This window comes from Ceratotherium simum, chromosome 15, assembly GCF_057802395.1.
Source record: "Ceratotherium simum simum isolate JZ-2026a chromosome 15, ASM5780239v1, whole genome shotgun sequence".
Lineage (NCBI taxonomy): Eukaryota > Metazoa > Chordata > Mammalia > Perissodactyla > Rhinocerotidae > Ceratotherium > Ceratotherium simum.
The window spans coordinates 13,983,094-14,000,808 of NC_141914.1; the positions used below are offsets into that span (position 1 = coordinate 13,983,094).

The 17,715-nt window shown below is 34.7% G+C and overlaps 1 protein-coding gene across 1 annotated transcript in view; it reads left to right on the forward strand.

The window, feature by feature from the left end:
- Nucleotides 1-17,715, forward strand: part of NECTIN3 (nectin cell adhesion molecule 3) — a 147,661-nt gene that overhangs the window by 77,353 nt on the left and 52,593 nt on the right. The window contains exon 7 of the mRNA XM_087439575.1: nucleotides 6,444-6,528. Within this exon, the coding sequence (XP_087295701.1) occupies nucleotides 6,444-6,528 (85 nt within the window). The remainder of the gene's footprint in view (nucleotides 1-6,443; nucleotides 6,529-17,715) is intronic.

Sequence of the window (17,715 nt, forward strand, 5' to 3'; positions counted from 1 at the left end):
CATAGGGGTTTGGCCCCACCTTCCAAAGCCTGAAATAATTGGGTGCTCCTGTGCCTGAGGCCAGCCCCATCAGGCTGCAATCCTCAGAGAGCTGACAAGGGACTTAAAGGCTGGAGGCTTATAGCGATTGTAAGCCCCTGAGCCTAACAACCTGCCATGCTGCGGGCCGACTCACGTAATAGAAATACAGCAACAGGAATGTGCTGTTAGACCTTGCAGCCAACTGTGCTGGGACACCCCACACCCAATAAAGAGACTGAAGGGCCCACAAAAACTACATGCAGCTGAGCATTACAACAGCTGGCCAGGGACATACCTCAGCCTCCCTGGGAAGAACCTACGGGAAGAACAACCCCACCACAACAGAAGGACACATGTAGCCCACACAGGGGTCACTCCTGGAACATTTGCAACTGGAGAGGAGAGGGAAGCACACTGCCAGGCCTCCTAAAGCATCACTTATATAAGGTCAACTCTGCAAGAGCAGGAGACGTAGCCGACCTACCTAATACATAGACACAAGCACAGGGAAAGAGGCAAAATGAGGAGGCAAAGGAATTTGTTCCAAATAAGGGGACAGGACAAAACCCCAGAAAAGGAAATAAGCGAAACAGAAATGAGCAACCTACCCGACAGAGAGTTCAAACAAAGAGTGCTAAGGATGCTCACTGATCTTGAGAAGAATGGATGAACTCAGTGAGAATGTCAACAAAGAAATGGAACATATAAAAAAGAACCAGTCAGACATGAAGAATACAATACTTGAAATGAAAAATGCACTAGAGGGACTCAAAAGCAGAGGAGAGGATACAGAAGAACAGATCTGCAAGCTGGATGAAAGACTCGAAGAAATCACCCAAGCTGAACAGGTAAAAGAAAAAAGAATTAAAAAGAGTGAAGACAGTCTAAGGGACCTCTGGGACAACATCAAGCGCACTAACATCCGTGTTATAGGTGTCCCAGAGGGAGAAGAGTGAGACAAAGGGGCAGAGAATCTATTTGAAGAAATAATAGGTGAAAACTTCCCTAACCTAAGGAAGGAAACAGACATCCAGGTACAGGAAGCACAGAGAGCACCAAACAAGATAAACCCAAAGAGGCCCACACCAAGACACATCATAATTAAAATGTCCAGAGTTAAAGAGAGAATCTAAAAATTCATAAGAGAAAGACAAGTTATATACAAAGGAAACCCCGTAAGGCTATCAGCTGACTTCTCAGCAGAAACCTTACAGCCTAGAAGAGAGTGGCATGATATATTTAAAGTGCTAAAAGGAAAAAACCTACAGCCAAGAATACTCTACCCAGCAAGGTTATGTTTCAAATTGGAAGGAGAGATAAAAAGTTTCCTAGACAAGGAGAAATTAAAGGAGTTTGTCACCAAGAAAGCAGTACTATAAGAAATGCTAAAGGGAGATATTTAGGCGGAAAAGAGAAGGTCACAAATAGGAAAAATTATCTATCTCCATGATAAGAGGGTAATGGATACAAATGCACAAAAAAGAGGTTAGACACGGTATCAAAACCTTAAAATGTGGGAGGAGGGGAGTTAAAGAGGAGCTTTCAGACAGAGGTCAAATTAAAGAGACTATCAACTTAATATAGACTGCTATATATGTAGGTTACTATATATGAACCCCATGGTAATCACAAACAAGAAACCTATAATAAATACACAAAAAACTAAGAGAAAGGAACCCGAACATAATACTAAAGAAAGCCATCAAACCACAAGGGAAGAGAGCAAGGGAAGAAGAAAGGAACAGAGAAGAACTACTAAAACACCAAGAAAAAAAGTTAAAAAATGGCAGTAAGTACATACTTATCAATTGCTACTTTAAACACAGGAGCGTTAAACTGCACCCAATGCAGGAGCACCTAAATATATAAAGCAATTATTAACAGACATAAAAGGAGAAATAGACAGCAACACAATAAAAGTAGGGGGCTTTAACACTCCACTTACACCAATGGATAGATCATCCAAACAGAAGATCAATAAGGAAACATTGGCCTTAAATGACACACTAGAAGAGATGGACCTAAGAGACATATACCGAACATTGCATCCAAAAACTGAAGAATACACATTCTTTTCAAATGCACATGGAACATTCTCCAGGATTGATCACATATTAGGCCACAAAACAAGTCTCCATAAATTTAAGATTGAACTAATACCAAGCATCTTTTCTGACCACAACGATATGAAAGTGGAAATCAACTATAGGAAGAAAATCAGAAAAGCCACAAATATGTGGAGATTAAACAAAATGCTACTGAGCAATGATTGGTCAATGAAGAAATCAAAGGAGAAAGCAAAAAATACTTGGAGACAAATGAAAATGAAAATATGACATGCCAGAATTTATGGGATACAGCAAAAGCGGTTCTAAGAGGGAAGTTTATGGCAATACAGGCCTATCTCAACAAACAAGAGAAACTCAAATAAACAATCTAAGAATGCACCCCAAGGAAATGGAAAAAGAAGAACAAAGCCCAAAATCAGTAGAAGAAGGGAAATAATAAAAATAAGAGCAGAAGTAAATGAAATAGAGACTAAAAAAAAAAAACAAAAAATTAATAAAACCAAGAGCTGGTTCTTTGAAAAGATAAAATTGACAAACCTTTAGGTAGACTCACCAAAAAAAAAAAATAGAGAGGGCTCAAATAAGTAAAATCAGAAGTGAAAGAGGAGAAATTACAACGGACACCTCAGAAATACAAAAGATTATAAGAGAATACTATGAAAAGGTATATGCCAACCAATTTGACAATCTGGAAGAAATGGATAAATTCTTAGAATGATACAACCTTCCAAAACTGGAGCAAGAAGAAATAGAGAATTTGAATAGACCAATCACCAGTAAGGAGACCAAAACTATAATCAAAAACCTCCCCAAAAATAAAAGTCCAGGACCAGACGGCTTCCCTGGTGAATTCTACCAAACATTCAAAGAAGACTTAATACCTATCCTTCTCAAACTCTCCCAAAAAATTGAGGAGGGGGGGAAGCTCCCTAACTCATTCTACGAAGGTGACATTACCCTGATACCAAAACCAGACAAGGACAACACACGGAAAAAAAATTACAGGCCAATATCACTGATGAACATCGATGCAAAAATCCTCAACAAAATACTAGCAAATCGCGTACAACAATATATTAAAAAGATTATACACCATGATCAGGTGGGATTTATTCCAGGGATGGAGGGATGGTTCAACATTCCAAATCAATCAATGTGATACACCACATTAATAAAATGAAGAAAAAAAATCACATGATCATCTCAATAGATGCAGAGAAAGCATTTGACAAGATACAGCATCCATTTATGATAAAAACTCTGAATAAAATGGGTATAGAACGAAAGTACCTCAACATAATAAAGGCCATACATGACAAACCCACAGCTAATATCATCCTCAATGGTGAAAAACTGAAAGCTATCCCTCTAAGAACAGGAACCAGACAAGGATGCCCACTCTCACCACTCCTATTTAACGTAGTGTTGGAAGTCCTAGCCAGAGCAATCAGGCAAGAAAAAGAAATAAAAGGAATCCAAATTGGAAAGGAAGAAGTGAAACTGTCACTATTTGCAGAGGACATGAGTTTATATATAGAAAACACTAAAGAATCCACCAAAATCTTTTAGAGGTAATAAACGAATACGGTAAAGTTGCAGGATACAAAATCAACATAAAAAAATCAGTTGCATTTCTATACACTAACAACAAAGTAGCAGAAGAAGAAATTAAGAATAGAATCCCATTTACAATTGCAACAAAAAGAATAAAATACCTAGGAATAAACTTAACCAAAGAGGTGAAAGATCTGTACATGAAAACTATAAAACATTGCTGAAAGAAATTGAAGAAGAGTCAAAGAAATAGAAAGATATTCCATGCTCTTGGATTGGAAGAATTAACATAATTAAGATGTCCATACTTCCTAAAGCAATCTATAGATTCAATGCAATTCCTTTCAAAGTTCCAACAACATTTTTGGCAGAAATAGAACAAATTATCCTAAAATTTATATGGAACAACAAAAGACCCTGAATAGCTAAAGGAGTCCTGAGAAAAATGAACAAAGCTGGAGGTATCACACTCCCCGATTTCAAAATATACTACAAAGCTATAGTAACCAAAGCAGCATAGTACTGGCACAAAAGCAGACACACAGATCAATAGAATAGAATCAAAAGCCCAGAAATAAACCCACACATCTGTGGACAGCTTATCTTCAACAAAGGAGCCAAGAACATACGATGGAGAAAGGAAAGTCTCTTCAACAAATGGTGTTGGGAAAAGTTGACAGCCACATGCAAAAAAGTGAAAATAGACCATTACCTTACACCATACACAAAAATTAACTCAAAATGGTTTAAAAACTTGAAGGTAAGACCTGAAACTATGAAACTTCTAGAAGAAAACATAGGCAGTATGCTCTTGGACATCGGTCGTAGCAACATATTTTCAAGCACCATGTCTGACCGGGAAAGAGAAATGATAGAAAAAATAAACAAATGGGACTACATCAAACTAAAAAGCTTATGCACAGCAAAGGAAACCATCAACAAAACGAAAAGACAACCTAACAACTGAGAGAACATATTTGCATACCATACATCTGATAAGGGATTAATATCAAAAATATATAAAGAACATATGCATCTCAACAAGAAAAAAACTAACAGCCCAATTAAAAAATGGGCAAAAGACCTGAACAGACATTTCTCCAAAGAAGATATACAGATGGCCAACAGGCACATGAAAAGATGTTCAGCATCATTAATTATCAGGGAAATGCAAATCAAAACTACAATGAGATATCACCTCACGCCCATCAGAATGGCTATAATTAACAAGACAGGAAACAACAAGTGTTGGAGAGGGTGTGGAGAGAAGGGAACTCTCATACACTGCTGGTGGGAGTGCAAACTGGTACAGCCACTATGGAAAACAGTATGGAGATTCCTCAAAAAATTAAGGATAGAACTACCATACGACCCAGCTATTCCACTGCTGGGTATTTATCCAAAGAACTTGAAAACACCAATGCATAAAGATACATACACCCCTCTATTCATTGCAGCATTATTCACATTAGCTAAGACGTGGAAGCAACCTAAGTGCCCATCAAGGGACGAATGGATAAAGAAGATGTGGTATTTATACAGAATGGAATACTACTCGGCCATAAGAAACGATGAAATCCAGCCATTTGTGACAACATGGATGGACATTGACGGTATTATGCAAGGTGACATAAGTCCTAGCGGGAAGGTCAAATACCGTATGATCTCACTCATTAAGTAGTAGATAATAACAACAAACAAACACACAGTGACAGAGATTGGATTGGTGGTTACCAGAGGAGAAGGGGGGGAGGGAGGAGGGTGAAAGGGATAATTAGGCACATGTGTATGGTGATGGATTGTAATTAGTATTTGGGTGGTGAACATGAGAACATAATGTAATCCATGCAGAAATAGAATTATAATGAGGTACACCTGAAATTTATACAATGTTATAAACCAATGTTACCATAATAAACCAAAAAAAATAAAATAAAAAAGAAAATATTGGGCCGGCCCCATGGCTTAGCGGTTAAGTGCGCGCGCTCCGCTGCTGGCGGCCCGGGTTCGGATCCCGGGTGAGCACCGACGCACCGCTTCTCTGGCCATGCTGAGGCCGTGTCCCACATACAGCAACTAGAAGGATGTGCAACAATGACACACAACTATCTAGTGGGGCTTTGGGGGAAAAATAAATAAATAAAATTAAAAAAAAAAAGAAAATATTGTGTTTTTTTAATAGATTAGGTCATTTTGGAAAAATAAATGCATTCTCTCAGGATGTAATGGTCCGTTTATTTCAGGTGGCAAGCTTTATAATAGTCTGTAGATTGAAAATCATTATTTGCATGATGAATATTCTAAGAGTGACCATGGCTTTTGAAAATTAGTTTTGGAAGTATTTCCAAAATACAGTATAAACTTTTTTCATTATCGTTTTAAGATATAACCTTCAAATTGCTTTTATGACACTTTAGAGGAAAGTGCCTTCCATTACACTCGTTTGGCTATCTTTAAAATGTTGATAGGCATAGTTAGATGTAAAAATGTGAAATACTTAAGTAAATTGGTATGTGCTAGATTCCTTGCTTAATAATAATTTTCAAAAAATGCTTCTATTTCATTTGCTTCTTTAAATATGAATCAATTAAATTGGTCCTAAACTTTGGAACTTTTAAAACCAGTTTACCTTTTTTTTCCCTCTATGATACGTTAATGGAAATATAAGAACTTAATTAAACATGTACACTAATAAAAATATTAGTATGAGGAAAATATCCTCAAAACTTAAGAGAAACTTGATTGTCTTTCCTCCATTTTTTTTTTCGGCAATCACAGTTTTTAAACTTTTTGGTACAGGATCGACCTTCCACCCACACATAAACCACCTCCTATGTATGAAGAACGATCCCCTCCTTTGCCTCAAAAAGACCTTCTATGTAAGGTAAGTGTTCATGAGTACACTTAAATGAAATGAAATAAAAAATACTAAGCAATGTATATTATTTGTTTCAAAGTGTTAAGTCATTTTACTTTGAATATTGCATAATATTATGTAATCATTTCTCTGAAACATTTAGGGGATCAAATTTTGTCTACAAATTGCTAAGACAAGAAGTTATGGTTAGTTTAGCTAAGATAAATCAACACTGTATTAGGAGTACAAATTTTTACTAAAAGTTTATAACTGAAGACTTATTTTATTGACATATAGATTCATTGTAAAATATGCATTTTTCTATAAAATAAAAAGTAGAAAAATTGAATGTCTTTGATATGGTATAATGAAGATCTTTTTCTCCCTGGAGTATGTCTTTTATTTTTTGTTTCTTTTCAGTATGCTCAAGGTCTAAATTTTAGCATTCCTTTATTTGGCAACGAAAGGTTTATATTCCAATTTAAAAGTCTGGGTGTGGATATTGGGGCCCATATTACATTTATGATAACTTTAAAATTTCTTTTGGAATCAGTTTACAGTAATTGTTGTAAAAGTATTGCTTTCAATGCATCTATCTCATGTTCTACACCTAGATTAATATACTCTATTTGGGAAAATTTAAACCATCAGAATATTTGAATACTTTTATTCTTAGCTTTAGTTTTGTTTTTGTTATTTTGTATTTTTTTCCTCTATCACTCATGTGGCCTATTGGGGCTCAACCCTATCCTGGGGTTTACTACCTGTGGGAATATTCTATAATATTTTTCTCCTAAAATAGGTCTTGTATCTTCACCTTGAATAAGGCAAATCATTTGCCCACCAATTAATTAATTTAATTTGGTGGGAAAACACCAAGGGAATTTATTCTGTTCAGATATTCTCAGCTTCTATCCCTTAGTTGACTGTATAGTCAGTCTACTGCCGGAGCACGGGGCAGGGAGGAGCATTCCCTGACATGTGCTCTCACTGATAATGGATACCAACTCTGTCATCTTACACAAGTTTGGTGTCTTAGGAGTGAAGATGTGCCATCTTTTCAGACCTCTTGGTTTACACATAAAGAGTGTAGCCTCACATCTCTTTTGGCAAATAAATGAACTTAAGTAGTGTGAAATGTCAGCAAAATATTTAGCTAGAGCTGTTGTTAACTGCTGCAGAAGGAAAGCTGGCTTCCTGCCTCCACAACGCTAGTCATTAACCAGAGGATTTCTAGATTCAGTTTTGGGAATTTTTTTAGAACATTGTTAATGATTTTCTAGGACCATCCTAATTGCATATAATTTTATTCTTGTCTATAAAAATCAATTGATTATATAACTTGTTGTTATTTAATATGTTCAAATTAAATATGTAGAGAAGCTTATGAATTGGAAAAAAATTATTTGGTCCAGATCAAGTGTCCTGGGTTTTAGTTAAGAAAATATGGTTGCCATATATGTAGGCACTGCTAAATAAACACAAAAGGAAGATTTTTCTAGGATGATTTGAGTTGACACTGGTACAAACTGCAATTTTTAGTGTCCTTGGAGTCAGAGAGGGATTCCTGGATGGATGGATTTTGCAGGTAGAAGTTTTGAAGCATGTGACTAAATTACTCAGTTGTTGCTTAGAGTAATTTGATTTATAGTAAATTGCGTAATCAAAAGCATAAGCCTGGATGGAAATGAGGAGTTGTGTGGAAAAGAAATTTTAGAAATATATTTGAAGTGAGAGCATCTGCAATGGGTAACAAATATTGTTGGACTTCGGGAGTCAGAGAACATTTAGTAACATTGTGATTTTTTCCTCCTCTGTAAAATTAAGCAGGTGAAAAACATGATTGATTGTTTCCCTCTTCTGGCTATAAAACTGATTCTATAAAATATTGCTAAGCGTCAGCTAGTTGCTGTCATTTTGCTTAGGAGAGTCAGAACTTGAGTTGGAGATGAAATAATTCTTCTACAAAGATTTTAAAAATGATTTAGGCTAAAATCATCCATCAGTAAGATAATTTATTATGATTCATACATTATAGTGTCATATGTTAACTATATGGCTGTTCGTGTTTTAATTAATGTTGTGATGTCAAAATGCAAAATATAGAAAAGTGTTTCCAGGCTACCAAGAAGTCTGTAAGTGTGTAATTACTATCTAATTAGTTTCATACAATGATATATTGTAATTGTAAATGCCTTTGTAATGTTCCACTTCACTAGATAACTTGTCAACTTGAAACTCAAAAGGTAATTCCTACTTGAAGTCATTAGTCCTCAGCCCTCGCAGCCAGGCCTAGTGACCTAGTGAGCCAGGCCATGCCCCCAAGTGCCACCAGGGCTTAAAGGAAGAGAGAACCACTGTTCTACCCATCAGTGCTCTACCCTTGGGAAACCACAGAAAGAAACAGTACCTCGTGACCCACATTTGTCCACCTTGCTTAACCATTGCTTTGGTGGTAATAGTGCCAAAACTTATCCCTGAGAATTTTCACTCTAAATATAAGTTAGTCAGGAGAGTGAGGCCTGGTATTGTGAAGAGACAATTTCCTTGAGTGGAACTATTAGCATACTGCAGAGAGGATGCATGGAGGCTTGCATACGTATGAGGGAAACCAAAAGGTATATCTTGACTGAAGGCAAAGAGTGATTAAGAAATACCACCAGTTTGTCTTACTAGATGATAATCCTACAAAAGTGAGTCTTCATTTAGGAAACAAATATTAACTCATGACATTAAGATGTATTTTACCTTTTTATTATGTTTTATTTTCTTAACATTATATGGGTAATAAGTATATTCTTTTTTTTTGTGAGGAAGATCAGCCCTGAGCTAACATCTGCCAATCCTCTTCTTTTTGCTGAGGAAGACTGTCCCTGGGCTAACATCCGTGCCCATCTTCCTCCACTTTATATGGGACGCTGCCACAGTGTGGACTGACGAGCAGTGCGCCAGTGCGCGCCCGGATCCAAACCGACAAACCCTGGGCCGCCGCAGTGGAGCGCGTGCACTTAACCGCCTGTGCCACCTGGCCGGTCCCCATAAGTATATTCTCGGTACCAAAAAAAATCAAATACTACAGAAATTCATAGAGTCAACTGTGAAAGTCCTCTTTCACTCCCCCATCCCTGGATATATCCTTCTCTTCCTCAGAGATCACCACTGTTATGAATTTAAATATCCTTCCAGACTTTTTTCCATGAATTTACTTTCATGTGTACATCATCCATATTTACATTTACAGATAATTTTTAAAAACATAAATGTGGTTATAGGTTACATATTGTTCTAGAAATTGCTTTTCCCACTCTATTACAGACTAATATTTTTCAGAGTAGCCAATGTTGCCACCTTTATTAAAATCCTATGGGTTATTAAAAATGAAGATTCTTGAACACAATTTCAGGTTTACTGAATCAGAATCCCTGGGATTAGAAACCAGTGGGCATTTTACTAGCTCACCACGTGAATTTTAATGCACATTCAAGTTTGACAAGTATTGCTGTGTCTCTATCTCATTCTTAATGGCTGTAATAATATTCTATTGTGTTGGTATACTACAAGTTACCTAATGATTTTCCTAGGTTGTTTCTAATTTTTTTATATTATAATAATTGTTGCAGTGAGGGTACTTTTATATACTTTATTGTAAATGTGTATTTATAAAATATATGCAGAGAAATAGAATTACTGTGAACATTTTTTACATTTAAATAGGTGCCATATTTCTGGTCAAACTAGCTGTATCAATTTATATTCCCCCAAATAGTATATTAAAACCCATTTCCCTCTCTAATACTGTTTAGTAGAACTTTTTTTTTGCCAGTTTAGTAAAACTGGAAAAATAGCTCATTTAAAAGCTTTGTAGATTCCTGAATGAAGTTTCACAATTGATTGCCTGTTTGTAGTTCCATACACTACCTATTTGCCTCACTTTTTACATTTTCAGTTATATTTTGAACTTGATAATTTTTTAGCAGCTCTTTGATATGGGCAGTAATCTTTTGACTTATAACCATCTCATTTTTTAACTTGATAGAGTGTCTTATACAGAAAGTTTAAGTTTTTCTGTATTCCAAATCTGTTTGTCTTTTTTCTTATAGTTTCTGGAAGTTGTATCTTGTCTAAAAAGACTTGCTTTCATTCCCCCTCTCTCTTTGATCTAGAGTGTTAAAAAAAACATATAAAACTCTAATCGTTGTATGGGATTTGTTTTATTTTATTTTAAGTAATCTGAAACTTATTTTTGTTTATGATGTAAGGTAGTGATGATTTTTTTCCCCCAATGGAATAACCAGTTATCCAAAAACTATTGAATTGTCTGTCCTTTTCCATGATATGAGAGCACTTTTATCACAAAATAAATTCCCATATGTATTAGGTGTATTTCTGAACTTTTAATTCTGTTACATTGCTCTGTGTTTCTCCTCTTAAACCAAGATAACAGTGTCTTAATTACTGTAGCTTTATCATATGATTTGATATTTAGTGGAGCAAATTTCCTCATCTCTATGCTTCCTTTCCAAAATTTTCTTGGCTTTTCTTTTCCCTATCAGCTTTAGAATTGACTTCCCAGGTTCCATAAAAATCCTATTGATTTATATAATGTTATATACCAATGTTACCACAATAAAAAAAATCATATTGAACTTATTAATTTAGTGAGAATGACAACTTGATAATGTAAATTCTCCCTATCCAGAAACCAGGTAAGCCTCTATCTTGGTATTATTTTATGTACTGGAATTAAGTCTTTTTTTTTTTTTTTTTTTTGGTGTATGTTTTCCACGTTTCTTACTGCATTTATTATGGGCATTTTAAATATTTTGATTTTCAGTCGGGTTCCCCCACCATACCCCCATGGCTTTTTCTAATTGGTTGTTATTAGCATATTGAAACACTTTGGCTTTTTAATATGAATCTTGTATCTAGCTTCTTTTCTCAAATTTCTTATTCATTCTAACAGTTTTTCAGTTTGTTTTCTTGAATTTTCTAGATATATATGCAAATGACAACAGATATCTTTTTTATTCCTTGTTTATTGTGATTTCTTAATTCTTTTGTAATGATTAGGACCTCCAGCAGAGTGCCAAATGTTGACAAGTTGTAGGGGCCTTCTTTGTCTCATTCAGCTTCAAGTCCACATGAAGTGCTAAACACTGATATAAAATTTCGTGGGGCCAGCCTGGTGGTGCAAGCGGTTAAGTGCGCGCGCTCCACTGCTGTGGCCCGGGGTTAGCCAGTTCGGATTCTGGGTGCACACCGAAGCACCACTTGTCAAGCCATGCTGTGGCGGCCTCCCATATAAAGTGGGGAAGATGGGCACGGATGTTAGCCCAGGGCCAGTCTTCCTCAGCAAAAAGAGGAGGATTGGCAGATGTTAGTTCAGGGCCCATATTCCTCATAAAAAAAAAAAAAAATTCTTAGTATTAAAATTTTGGACAACACTGTGTATTCTATGAATAAGCTGTTTTTTAGCCTTCTATTAGAAGAGTTGTATCCTCTAATGTGAAAAAATATTTCCCCAACCAAGATGATTCAGAGGACATTTTCAGGAAAAAAATATGTAATGAATACAGTTTGATTTCTGATATGAGAAATAAATGTAAATCTTTTGGAATACTCAGTGTTTTAGCCTAAAATAGCATTTATTCTTGGAAAGTCAGGACTAGTAGATTCCTTGGAATAGATACTGTTACTTGACTCTACTGAGGATCATAACAGGAATTTTAGTCAAGCAGCAATATTATAGGGAATGTGGCTTTTGAAGTTATTTTTACAATGCTGACATATCGTATTATTAAAAGCTTTATAGTCTCTTGAAAAATCATGAGATTTTTTTCCCCTTGAGATCCACATTTGCAGCAGTAGTTATCTGTCAGATGAATTTTGGTAAATTTTTAGTTTTTAACAACCTTGAAAATGTTTTATGAACAGTATTTCAGATGTTGCAATACAGAGATTAATTTTCATGATTTAAAACATTTGTTTTATATATTTATGTAAATATGTGTGTGTATTAATATTCTGTGTGATGAAATGGGATATATGCATAAAGTGCTTGTATGACTGAATTCCAAGCTGACCTAACTGCTGTTTTTGTGGGATACCATTACTTAAAAGAATGAATAACAAACTATGGTCATTCAGCTTGAGTATTTTGCAGACATTATCTCGAAAATCAATGCAATGAACCTGTCACTCAAAGCAAACAACTGATAGTATTTGTTGTCAATGAAAAAATTTGAGGTTCCAAGTGAAAATTATAATTTTTATAAAACTGATCTCTGCCATCATGAGATTGACATTGGTGGAGAAATTAATGAATATTATTTTTTTTAAATATTGAAAATGAAAAGTGCCAATGTTTGGAAGATCTGCATAACTTAGTGAACCAGTAATTTCCAAATGACCAATGCGTGCTGTACAAAATCACTCATGGGTTAAATATCCATTCAAAGTGCAAGATAGATGTATGGGTTTTCGTGTAACAGAGTATGAAAAGTTTATTGGTATGTTTTCAGATTTCACATAGCAACTAACCTTAAGAAACTACCACTTGTCCTGTTTTGGTATTGTATCAGAGGAGAATTTTCCTGATTATCTGAAAAGACTATTGAAATATTATTCCCTTTTCCAGCTATGTATCTATGTGAGGCCATTTTTCCTTCATATATTTCAACCAAACGACATATTGCAACAGATTGAATGCTGTAGCAGATATGAAAGTCAAGCTTTCTTCTTTTGACTCAGATATTAAAAAGATTTTCAAAATGTAAAAAAAGCAATATAAGGCCACTCTTCTCACTAACCTTTGTTTTGGAAAACATGGTTATTTTTTCATTTGAAAGATGCTATTTATATTACTATATTATGGGTTTAGTACTCTTTTTAAATGAATTATTTTAAAAATTCCTTAATTTTAATGTTTAATGTGATAAACATAGATAGCTATTACCCATATAAATTAAAGTGCTTTGGGTCCTCAAAATTTAAAAGTATAAAGGGGTCCTGAGGCCCCAGATTTGAGAACCTCTGCTCTGGACCGTGAGCAGTGTGAAGGCGGGGATCATGTCACCTTGCTTAGTCCTGTAGTCCCAGGGAACAGCACAGTACTTGGCACATTGTAGGCTCCTAGTAAAAATGTACTGAATGAATAAGTGAAAGAATCAAGCCCCTCTTTATATTCTCTTTAGTCTACAGTCTGTTAAAATTTCTGCATTGCTTATTCTAGAATATCTGTATCCCAGATACTATGTTTCAGTATATTTAATGTCAGTATATCTAATATCAGTGTATCAGATATCAATATATCATGTATGAAAAAGAAGAGAGAGAACGAGAGACTCTATAGAACTATTCCAAAATGTTAGCGATGATTATCTGTGTATTAGATTTCTCGGTGAATATTATGTTTGATGTTATATTTTCCTGTAGTTTCTGACTTTTCTACAGTGTTTTTTTCCCCCTCTGTCAGTGGCCTTTTAGCGTAAGAAAACATAGACCTTTTGAAAACCTGAGTTATTGGACTGGAACGTTTAATCAGTCATACTGGCTGTGGCAGTACTTCAGCAGAATTTACTGTCTGGAAAACTTATGATTGTTTTCCCCTAATAATTTACTATCGTATATCACCATTCTTTAGTAAATTTTTGTAAATGTTTATGGTAGAGTGTTGTGGAGGAAGAGTGTTTCTACATATTTCTTTAGTAGATAATGTATACAAAACAATATTCAAGAGTAATTTCTAAAGTTTCACTTCCATTTCCATTCCGATTTACCCTACCTCCACCACCTCCTTCAGAAAACCACTTTTATAAATTTCTTGTTTGTTTTAATATGGTTTATTTAAGCATAGACAAGGCAACACACACACACGTTTTATCTTTACTTATACAAAAGTTAACATATATACGCTGTTACACATCTTGCCTTTTCCTCCTAAGATATACTGGAGATCTTTACTGGGATGCAGAGCATTCTCATTCTTTTTTATGTTTACATAGGATTCTAATATATATACTATATACTTACATAGTTTGTAATGTCAAAACATTTTAATAAACCAATAATGCTGTAATTAATAGCTTTGTCTATATAGGCCTTTGTATCTTGCAAGTATAATCTGCAGGATAAATTTTTGACTTGATCTTGCTACAACGAAGAGTAAATGTGTTTATACTTTTGATAGATGTTGTTAAATTGTCCTCTGTAAATATTGTTTTTTTTGTACTCCTATGAGTAATGCTTGAAAGTGCCTTCTTCTCCACATCCTCACCAACAGCATATGTATACCACTTGATTATTGGTAATCTGATCAGTAAAAAATAGTATATAGTACATGTAATTGTAATTTTGCAATCTCATTATTAGTGAGTTTCAGCATCTTTTCCAGTGGTTAGAAGGCCATTTTTTTTTCTGCAAGCTGCCGTTCTTTTGTGTGCTTACTTATTGGACAAAATTATGATGACCATTTAAACATTTTATAAGTAGATATGAAACTTTTTGTTTTGATTCCAGCATAAATAGTATATACATTGCTCCTTGGTATCCAAATTTGTGGTACAGAAAATTTAGTAAGATGAATCATATATTCCTATTGATTTATATTATAAAATAAGAAGATAAAAAAGAGAAAATTGTGTTATGACTAGAGCTCAAATGTTATCAAACTATGTGGTTTTAGAAACATATGATGGTCCTACTTTGTTATCAGGTTCTAGAGTTAGAGATATGTCCTCCAGGTATCTTAATTTCAGTCACCAATCATGCCATATTTCATTTAAGACTTTCTTGAACCTGTTCACCCTAGAACTCTTTATAGTTTTATAGATTCCCATTATTTCTTCTCAATACTCATGTTTCTAACACATCACTGCCATTTTCCAAAAGTATTTTTAGATAAGCTGCTTTTGTTAATTATCATCAATGATCTGATTTTCTCCCAGGATCTGAATATTTTAACATGTTTCCAGATACTACCTGTGCTTATGGGCTTTGGGATCAGGGAGAAGGGAGAGAGGAAGATGATAGAAGAGTTAACATTTTTCTTTCAAATTAGAGGAAAATATGTGACTGAGTGGATTATTCAAGTAAATGAGTACTGAGTATTTCTAGCATGGTTTTGCCCTCGAATAGCAAAAAGTGTTTCAACTTGCATGTGGCCTCCAGTTGATGGATACTGGCAATTATTGAGACAAGTAGTGAAAGAATTGTGGGGCCTTATTCTAGTCTGATTAGGGAAAAAGTTTTATGATCAACAAAGTTTGGACGAAATGATGATTTATAAACTAATAATACTGAAATAATATATTCAAATGAAATATAGATGCAACATTTAAAGTATAAAGGATTGCTGTCTTTACTAAATCAAAGCCCTTACTAATTGATCTTATAAATGAGAAAAAAATAAACCTACTGTATAATGTTTTATAAGGATTAGTAAATTATCATATGTTACATTCTTAGAACAGTGCCTGACACATACTAAGTACTGTGTGTTTGCTGCTGTTATCATTATTATTAAAAAAGAAGCTATGAAAAAAAAAAGCTATATAATTCTTAATAAAAATATTAAAGAGACCAAGCAGTGAAATTATGTCGTTAGAAGAATAAAACTGATACCACTTTGACTCATGTAAACTCAGCATATATTTCTTTTGTGAATTATTGATACTTTATTATTATAAGCAGTACTTGAAATTAAAATGTGTGGAGTCTACATTTTTTGATTCATAGTTCTGTTTTTTCTTCTCTGTCATTTATCAAACAAATATTTTTTGAGTATATGTGCTAGTACTGGGAATACATAGTTAATAAAACAGACAAAAAAACATATTGTCTTTATGGAACTTTATGGAACTTACATTGAAGTATAATTGGCATACAACAAACTGCACATATTTAAAGTGTGAGTTTGATACATTTTACATAAAATACACAAACACATACATACATACCCTGGAAACATCACCGCAATCAAGATAATGCACATACCGATCATTTTCAAAAGTTTCCTGGTGCCCCTTTATAATCTTCCCCCTCCACATCCCCAGGGAACCAACCACTGATCTGCTTTCAGTCTGTGTATATTAGTTTACATATTCTTGAATTTTATATAATAGAATCATACAGTATGTTCTCTTCTTTGTTCTCGCTTCTTTCACTCCATATAATGATTTTGAGATTCCTCCATGTTGTGTTGATCAATAGTTCATTCCTTTTAGATAGGTATACCTTGTAGATACACTACATTTTGTTTATTTACCTGTTGATGGACATTTACATTGTTTGCAGTTTTGGGCTATTACAAACAATGCTGCTGTGAACATTTATATATGTCTTTGTGTAAACATATGCTTTCATTTCTCTTGGGTAAATAATTAGGTGTGGAATGGTGGGTCATAGGTAAATGTAACTTAGAAAGTGTAACTTTTTAAGAAAATGCCAAACTGTCATCCTACATGGTTTTACCATTTATGTTCCTACCACCAGTGTATGAGTTGCTCCATACCCTCACTACCATTTCTTATGATCAGACTTTTTAAATTTTAGACCCTCTAAAAGTGTGTGGTTGTATTTCATTATGATTTTAATTTGTGTTTTTTTCCCTAGTTACTAATATGTGGAACATTTTTTTCACTTGCTGATTTGTCATCTGTTTATCTTCTTTGGTGAAGTCTGTCTTTAAATATTTGCTCATTTTTTATTGGATTGTTTTCTTATTGTTGAATTTTGAGAGTTCTTTATATATTTTGTGTTACGGACTGCATGTTTGTGTCCCCCCAAAATTCATATGTTGAAACCCTAATCCCCAGTGTGACGGTATTTGGGAGGTAATTAGGTCACGAAGGTGGAGCCCTCGTGATGGGATTAGTGCCCTCGTAAGAAAGACAGGGGAGAGCTTATTTCCCTCTCTGCTCTCTGCCGTGTGAGGATACAAGAAGACAGCCCTTTGCAAACCAGGAAGAGGGCCCTCACGGAGAACCAAAATCTTAGACAAATATTAGGCTTGGACTTCCCAGCTTCCAGAACTCTGAGAAAAATGTTTGTTCTTTAAAACACCCAGTCCCTGGCAATTTGTTATAGTAGCCCCACCAGAATAAGACGTTTTGGATACAAGTACTTTGTCAGATATGTGATTTGAAAATATTTTCTCCCATTCTTTTGGTTGTCATTCTTTTAACAGTGATTTTTGAAAAGCAGAAGTTCTCAATT